The sequence below is a fragment of the Calonectris borealis genome, chromosome 21 (genome assembly GCF_964195595.1).
Source record: "Calonectris borealis chromosome 21, bCalBor7.hap1.2, whole genome shotgun sequence".
NCBI classification, from domain to species: domain Eukaryota; kingdom Metazoa; phylum Chordata; class Aves; order Procellariiformes; family Procellariidae; genus Calonectris; species Calonectris borealis.
Genome location: NC_134332.1, coordinates 919,085 through 927,073, shown reverse-complemented (window position 1 = coordinate 927,073; position 7,989 = coordinate 919,085). Strand labels below are relative to the sequence as shown.

The following is a 7,989-nucleotide window of genomic DNA, read 5'->3' as shown; positions in this document are numbered from 1 at the left end:
CATCTACTGGGCAGCTTCCCCCCATAGCCCCATTGCCGCTGCCCCCCTGGCTGGCGCAGAATAGAACAGAACAGAACAGAATAGAATATTTTCTGTTGGAAGGGACCTACAACGATTATCTAGTCCAACTGCCTGACCACTTCAGCACTGACCAAAAGTCAAAGCATGTTATTAAAGGCATTGTCCAAATGCCTCTTAAACCCTCACAGGCTTGGGGCATCAACCACCTCTCTAGGAAGCCAGTTCCAGTGTTTGACCACCCTCTCGGTGGCCATGGGCGATGCAGGCTCTTGTCCCAGGATGGGGCAGGACACATCCACCCCACATCGGGTATCTGCTGCAGGCTGTAACCAGCCTCGTGATGATCCCATTGCTGCCAGACACCCCTTTTCTCTTCCCTGACCCACGGTTCCCACCATCTCCAGCCACCCCACATCACTGTAGTCCCCACGCTCTCAGTGCTGAGCCCCTGCCCCACATGGCCATCCCCTCCCTTCTAGAGCATCTCCAACCAGCAGCGAGGGGCAAGGAAAACCAGGCAGCACACATCTACAGGGAGGGCTTTTTAAAGCCTGTGCCAGTTCCAGCTCACCAGGCCAGGACACAGGTGCCCCACATTACACGTTCACAGCTCCTGGACATGTGGGGGCGATTCCCCAGTCTGCAGCTCCTCGCACACGCGTGGCAGAAGGACTACGTGGCTTCGGCAGCCTCTGGAGCCAGCGCTGCTAGAGACGCTCATAACCGGAGTTTTTCTGGCAGCATATGACTGTGAGCAGGCAGAAGATGAGGATGAGCATGATGGCCAGTAAAACCGTGGCTGCTACCCAGTTGCTCCTCTGGAGCCCTATGACTCTCTGGGGAGTCTCCGCGGGAATCGTGTTGGTGAGATGGAGCATGTAGCCCAGAGTCCAGCCCACGTCTACATTAGCGACCTGTGCAGAGGAGGAAGAGGGATGTGGAAGGCTGCAAAGTACCATGCAAGCTGGAGAGCTAGAGAAGACATTTGCTGTTGCACCCCCAGGTCCTGCTCCACAGCCGCTGTATCTGTGCACACCTTGGGCTGCAGATACCCTGTTAGTGAGACAAACTGGGGGAGAGCCCAAATGGCCCAGGCCAGATGCCCCAGCAGGTGCCTGTGGCTGTAACTCAAGAGCTGCCCTGGGCACGGGCAGTGGACCGTGCTGCCCCGTTATCCCCTGCTCCCCCATCCAGGCAGGGCAGGGGCAGCGGCAGGGTGGGTGCAAGCCATTTCCCAGCACAAAGCGTGGAAGCTGGGGGCTGCCGGGCACTTTGCTACCTGCCGGATGAAGTGGATGTTAAGCCACGTTGTGTGGTTGAATTTGTAGCCTTGCAGGAGAAGGGTGAGGGCATAGGAGCTGGCTGCGCAGGTGTCACGGAGGTGGGTCCTGTTCGTGGTGGGGAACTCCTTCTGCACCTGCAGAGATGGAAGAGCTGGGGGGAGGCTGCCAGCACGGAGCAGTGCTCGGTGCAGCCACACTGCAGCTGGGAGCAAAGGCCTGGGAGTGCCTGGGCTTGGGGAGCAAGGAGGACTGCAGGCTGCTCCTCCATCTCCTTCCCTGTCCAGAGATCTTTGTGCTCCTCCCGGCTCCCTCCAGCTGCCGTCTGCGCAGCAGAGGATGGGCTGCAGCTGAGCCCGCAGGCTGCCCCGCGCCCAGGCGAGACGTGGAAGGGGCTGGCGTCTCCTAGCCAGGATCTCACCTTCTCCCAGCTGCGGGTGCAGAATTGCCTGATGGTGGCATTGACTGAGCTCAGGGACTGCCCTCCAGTCAGGTTCAGAAAGTGAAGGTTGTGATAAAGCCCCGAAAAGGCCTGTGGGTGTTTAAGACCAAAGGCAGCAGGTTAGTGAAGCACCCAGGCCATTGCCACCCCCCGCCCCTCCCTCCGGGTGCTCTGCAGGGGTCCCTGAGGCCACCTCTCCGCACCGCAGGGTGATGCCTGCTGACCCGCTGGGAGGGAGCCCCGGGACTGCTCCCCACGCCGAAAGAGATGGGTGCTGTGACAAAAGAGGACTGGGTCTGCCTGGCACGGTGGTGAGCACCCTGCGTGTCTCCATGCATCGGGCACACCCCAGCTTTCAGGGCTGGCACTATTCAGGCTTTTCTACTACAGCAGTTTTCCTGGGGTCGTGGCCAGCCTCTGGTGCCCCCAAACCCCTCACCCCCACCGCAGCCGCGGGGACGGAGGCTCCTTACGAAGAACTGTCCCCGCACGGGCGGCTGATAAACCCCGTTGAACCCGCACGTCCTGTTGGCCCCACAGGTGAAGTTGAAGAGTTTCTGGATGGCGGTGCGGCACGCCGTCGGATCCCCCGTCCCCGTCACCGTGAAGACCTGTGCAGGGCTGGGTGTGCTCGGCGCAGGGACACAGGGGCTGTTGTAGAGGTCTGCCGCGGTGACGTTCTCCCGGTATCCCGTGGGGTAGCAGGGGTGCGATATCTGCTGGGGAGATGAGCTGCCCTGGAGACAGCGGGAGCCCTCAGCAGGGCGTGGCCTGGGACGCCGCTGAGACCCTGCCCCACAGCCCGTCCCGTGCTTAGACATTCCCAGAAAGCAGGATCTAGAGCCTAGGGGGGTCTGAGGAGGAGCAGGATCCACCCCCTGCACGACTACCTGCCCACGGCTGCTGCCGGCCCTGCTGTCGGCCCCACCACCGAGCCGTGCCGGGCTGGCGATGCCAGCGCCAGGCTCTGCCTCCCCGCGGGGACGGCAACCTGCTCCCGCGGGCAGCGCGTGCTCTCTGCCTGCACCCAGAGCTTGCTGCTCTCGGCACGGCCCCGCGGCATCTTGCCGGCCCTGGCCAGGAGGGGCCCAAGGTGCGTCCTGCGGGCACGCTCCCCGGGCGTCTCCGTCTGCCCCGCGCGGGGCTCTGTGCTCTGCCCGGGGCGAGACCGGAGGACGCGGGTCAGGGGTGCAGCGGTGTGCAGGAGCGGTGCGGGGGATCCTCTCCTGGGCCGGAGCTGAGGCAGGGCCAGTGAATGGGGACAGGGAAGAGCCGAAGGATGCAGTGGGCTTGGGCAATGGTGAAAAATGCCGTTCCGCGTCAACACGTGGGGAGAAGGGAGCCCTGGCAGGGAACCGCCACCGCCTTCCACCCAGAGGAGAGGATCTTCTGTTCAGTGCATAAAATCTAAGCCTCTCCCAGGTTTTTGGATTTGTGAAAATTCCCAATTCCCTAGCGCTTTTTCCACAGGCATGCCCAAAATTTCTGGAAGACGTGTTTCATGGCAAGGGGAAGGGGTTGAGCAGATCCTGGTGACCAGTGGCTGCGGTACCTGGCGGAGAGCTGCCAGCAGCATCTTCAAGGCCTGCGTCTGCCCATAGCAGAGGTAGCTGTGGGTGTAGAGCGAGTAGTTGGTGCCGTACAGCCTGAAGAAGGCGGAGGTGTTCTGGTCCTCAATGCGGACTCCAGGCTGGAAGGTTATTTGTGTCGAGGCGCCTCCAAGGTCCAGAGCTCCCAGAACCTCGGTGTCCTGTGGATGTTCCCATTTCTCTGCAAAGGAGAACTGGCCCCGTAAGGTGGCAAGTGTTAGTCTGAACTGGAGGGAGTCACAGTCCCTGGCCCTTCCCTCCAGGTTTAGTGGGCTCAGAAGCCCCTGAGGGACCTTCCACGTCCTGTCTCCCTCTTTAGCCCCTTCCTGCCTACGTCCTCCTTGACCCACGCAGACCTCCATGCACTGAGGTCTGGCTCCTCGGCTGCTGCACACCAGCTGGGATCCAGAGACTCTGAGGAGGGGGAGAGTAACACGTTCATCTGGGGTCTGATACTGCTGCATCCCTGCGATACCAAAATCCACCCATAGGCAAGCGGAGAGCACAGGGCCAGGCTGAGCTGGACACAAAGACCCGTGATTCTGTTAATCCCATCCGTGGAGTTGAATCTGCAGCTCACAGCCACAGGTCACATTTATCTGGGTGACTAGTGCCCTAAAACTACGTTCTCCTCCCCTCTGGGAATGAAGAAACCTGGGTGTAGCTCGGACAGGGATATATACGCTGCTCAGCCCGCCTCTGCCCACTCCCCCAGCCCACACCTTGACGAGGGTCTCCAGCAGGTAGTTGATGGTGATCCAGCCAAAGGAGCCCTCCTCCTTCCCCGTGAGGATCTGAGCTCCGCGGAAGTCCACAGGGTACTCGCCAATGGCCTTGGCAACCTCGGTGAAGACCTGCTCAGCCTTGGTGCTATTCTGCTCCCTGCCCGGGGAAGGAGACAAACACCGTGCGGTGGAGGGGGCAATGGCCGGGGAGCTTTTGGAGCAGGGCTAACAGCAAGAGGCTGCTGTCTCCTGCAAAGGAGCGGGGCTGCTCAGAGACAGGGCAAGCCGCCAAATCCCTCAGCTGGTGCGTTGGGAGCCACCCTAAAAATGCTGCCTGCGGGCTCTGCCTGAGCACGCGGGAAGGTTGATGCAAGTCCGGCAAAGGAGGTTCATCCACTTCTGGAGCGGGTGCTGGAGTGGGCACGGTGAGCGGCTCTCTTGGACACCCCGGCAGAATGCAGACGTGGATGCTCTGCTCATCACCATGGCCTGCCCAGGCAGCAGCCCCCCATGCCCCCAGCCCCCCGTACCCCCAGCCCCCCATGCCCCCAGCCCCCCATACCCCCAGCCCCCTGTACCCCCAGCCCCCCGTACCCCCAGCCCCCCGTCCCACCCCCCTGCACCGGCTACGATGCAGAAACGCGCGGTGGGGAAGGGGTCGGAGGTGCGCGGCTCTGCGCCGTGCCGGTACCTCAGCAGCCGCATGCCCGCTGTGGCCCCCAGGTAGGTGGGGGTCTCCCGCTGCTGCTCTGCTGGGACGATCTCCATGGCCTTGTCCAGGCAGGGCTTCAGGCTGGCTCCAGCCCCCGCGGGGTCATTTGCGTAGCTGGAGATGCCGGGTCCTGCAAGAGGGGACCCCGTGACGGAGCGAGCTCAGTGCCACCCAGGAGGGACAGGGCAGTGGGGCACATGTCCACCCGTCCCCAGGCCCAGGGAGCTCTCTGGATCTCCTTGGCAATACCCAGATGTCCCAGAAACAGTCCAAAACTCTGCTGTGTTTGGTGCCATACAGATATCAAAATGAAAACCACTGACCCAAAGAGCAGTTAGAACCGCATACAAAACCAGCAGAAACGCAGTAATGTTTAGGGGCTTCTGCAAAGATTTTAGGAGGCCCCGTGGAACACGAAGCTGCACGTTATGAAAGAAGCCGTGAAGAGATGTTGTGGGGAGAAGAGCCAAGGAAGCAGTTGCACGGGAGAAGGAGCAACCTCTGCCCATCCAGCACCCCAAGCTGCGAGTTGATGCACAACCACTGGCTGCAAGACTGGGCTGGCCCCAGGAACCGTGTTAACGGGGGGCCAAATTCCTTACCCACCTCTGGATCCCCCAATTACTGTAGGGCTCCCTAAGGTGCAAACTATCCCCCCTAACATTTTACTTCGGTTCTTCCACCTTTGGCCCAGCGCAGGCTGAAAGCCTCAGATCACCGACGATGCTGTGAGAGTCTGGGACAGCGATCCAGGAGGCTGGGAGAGAGGGACAGAGACGTCCCGGCACACTCACCGGACACGGTGCAGGCCTCCACCTGGGAAACGATGCCGGTGCCGTTCTCCTTGTCTGCTGGCCACCAGTAGATGTAGAGAGCCGTGTGCGTGGAGCCGGCGTCGAACACCAGACCGTACTGGGGGAGGCAGAGGGGACACGGGGTCACAGCACGCTCGGGGCTGCACCAAGTGCCACGGGGGTTTCTGAGAGCTTCTGCTCCCGTGCGTGGACGCGAGCAGCACAGGTTTGCAGATCCAACCTGCCTTTAGCAGCCCTGGTCCACCTGTAAGCCCCCTGATTTAGCCATTCGAGGGAGTTGTTAGAGCTCGGGAAGGGAAGACGTGCAGGTCAGCAGGGTGATTTGCAGAGCAGGGAGGCATCCAGGCATATCCCAAAGGGCTCAGGCTGCCAAAGCTGCTCCCAACCTTTGGGAGTGGCAAATCTCACAAACCCTGACTTTTTTTTAACAGTCAGCCAGCAGAAAGCAACAGGAGAGAGAGATGTAAACCCACCAGGTGACCTGGGTGTCTGAAAACAGACAAATGAAAGTGTCTGGGGTGGCAGACGGAGCAGTCCCAGGAGGGTGGCTGCTCTTCTCTCTCCCATCCTTAGCAGGGAGCCAGGACCGTGGTTTAGGGGGGTGGTTGATCTGTCCAGTGCTACCTCGGTTAGGTTCAGCCCTGAAAAGCTGGCTGGTTATGGGAAGACTTGCAAGTGGAGAGGAAGGCAGGGCTGATGGAAGGATGAGAGGTGGAAAGGGGCTGGTGGTCATTCCCAGATTCCCCCAGGTCCCACCGGGCACCTACTTTGTTCCTCGTAGGAAGGGCAGCATCCTTCACTGGGGTCAGGACGAGGAGGAAGACGGCCACCCCCAGCACTCCCAGCACGGCCGCCGAGCTCCAGCCCACTGCCCTGAGCAGGCGCATCTGCATCCCCGTGGCAGGCTGCGGGGAGGAATGGTCTTTGCAAGGGCAGCCCCAACCCGCCTGCCCCTGTCCCCTTCTCCCAGGAGCTTGGGAACCGCACATCCCCTAAAGGACCCCTTGGGACATGGAGCAGTCCGGTGTGGAGACCACGAACCTGTCCCTTGGCTGGAGAGCAATGCCCTGGGACAAGCGGGGCTGAACCTGGGCGCTCGCCCGCCGGCAGCTCCCATCCCGGGAGAGGGCGGGGGCGAAGGCTCCCTCCTGCCCGGCCCTCGGGGAGGGGGTGGCCACGGTCCCAGCCCTGCCGTACCTGTGCCGGGAGCAGTGCTCCTTCCTCTGGCGTAGGTGCACCGAGCTGGGCAGAGCCCGTGGCTCCCTCTGCCTCTCCCCCCGGGCACGGTCTCGGGGCAGCCCTGCCTGCCCTGCCTGTGCAGCTCTGCTTGCACCCAGCCCAGCGGAGCAATGCAAAGCGAAAGTGAGGCCTGCGCTGGCCTCGGATGTCCGGGTTGCTTCCCCGGCCAGCCCGGGGCGGGAGCTTGGTGCTGCCTGCGGCGCAGCGCGGGGAGCGGGGACGCTCAGCAGCAGCCACTGCATCGGGGCAGCACCCCGGCCTGCCTGCACCTCTGCCTGCACCACCCCGGGGCGATGGGACCCTGGCCACAGGGACAGATGTGTCCATGGCCGTGGGGATGGGTCCCTGGCTGTGGGTCTGGTGGGTCTCTGGCCACGGGGATGGGTCCCACATGGATGGCTGTGGGGACAGGTTCCTGGCCAAGGGGACCGGTCTCCACCTGCCAGGTCCCTCCTGTTTCCGTCCCGGGCCCCTCTGCCAGCCTGCCTCTGCCTGCAGCGGGGCAGCGTGGGGTACGGCAGAGCCAGGTGGCAGCAGGGGTGCGGGGTGGCAGGCTTGGCCCATGCTTTACCTTGCAGTGTGTTTATGCAGCAGGTCTGGGGCAGGGATGTCTGTGGGGCTCCCAGATCTCAGCTGCTGCCTCTGTCCCGGGGCCAGCCCGCTCGCAGGCTCCCCGAGGGGCAGAGGGGCAGGCTGGGCTTGTCGTGAGCTTCCTGGGGAGCTGCCCCCCTGCTGAGCCCCCGCCGGGCAGTGCAGGCACCCACACCGCCCCGTGGGTGGAGGTCTCCCAGGCAGACCTGCTCCTCCAGCAGCGAAGCGGTTAACACCGGCCGCTATTTCCACCCCAGCTCTCCAGCCTCAGCCCCGCTGCCTCCTGGACAAGTGCTCTCCTGGGCAGGTTGCTGGTCCGGGGCCAAGGGGAGGGCCATACCGGGGACTCGGGGCAGCCTTTGTCCCAGGAGCGGGGCGCTGCGCTCCAGGTACGCGCTGACACCGGTGCCGGGAGCAGCAGGCGGGAGCAGCCCGGGTGAGCCGCGGGCAGGGGAGGGGGCCGGGGTGCCCCTCGACGGAGCTGTGCTCGGCGGGGCGGCGGGTGGGTTCTGACCCCGGTGCTGGGGATAAACGCACTCCACGGGCTGGAGGGGCGGGAGGGAGAGGGCTGGGGC

The 7,989-nt window shown here is 63.0% G+C and overlaps 1 protein-coding gene across 1 annotated transcript; it reads right to left on the bottom strand.

Moving 5' to 3' along the window:
• Window positions 1–552: 552 nt before the first annotated feature.
• Window positions 553–6,483, bottom strand: LOC142091534 (ectonucleoside triphosphate diphosphohydrolase 8-like). The gene is made up of 9 exons (XM_075170965.1): window positions 6,352–6,483; window positions 5,564–5,681; window positions 4,749–4,899; window positions 4,055–4,214; window positions 3,296–3,526; window positions 2,217–2,480; window positions 1,723–1,833; window positions 1,301–1,438; window positions 553–935 (listed from the first exon to the last, which is right to left on the bottom strand). Exons 1-9 carry the CDS (start codon window positions 6,475–6,477, stop codon window positions 729–731), a joined length of 1,506 nt encoding a protein of 501 aa, XP_075027066.1. The 5' UTR covers window positions 6,478–6,483; the 3' UTR covers window positions 553–728.
• Between the last annotated feature and the right edge of the window lie 1,506 nt (window positions 6,484–7,989).

Excerpts from the sequence above, each read along its gene's own strand:
- LOC142091534 (XM_075170965.1), bottom strand. The coding sequence starts at position 6,477 with ATGCAGATGCGCCTGCTCAGGGCAGTGGGCTGGAGCTCGGCGGCCGTG. Across the intron at positions 4,900-5,563 it reads GGAGGCCTGCACCGTGTCCG|GACCCGGCATCTCCAGCTAC; the intron begins GTGAGTGTGCCG and ends CCCCTCTTGCAG. Across the intron at positions 2,481-3,295 it reads TGCTGGCAGCTCTCCGCCAG|GGCAGCTCATCTCCCCAGCA; the intron begins GTACCGCAGCCA and ends CGCTGTCTCCAG.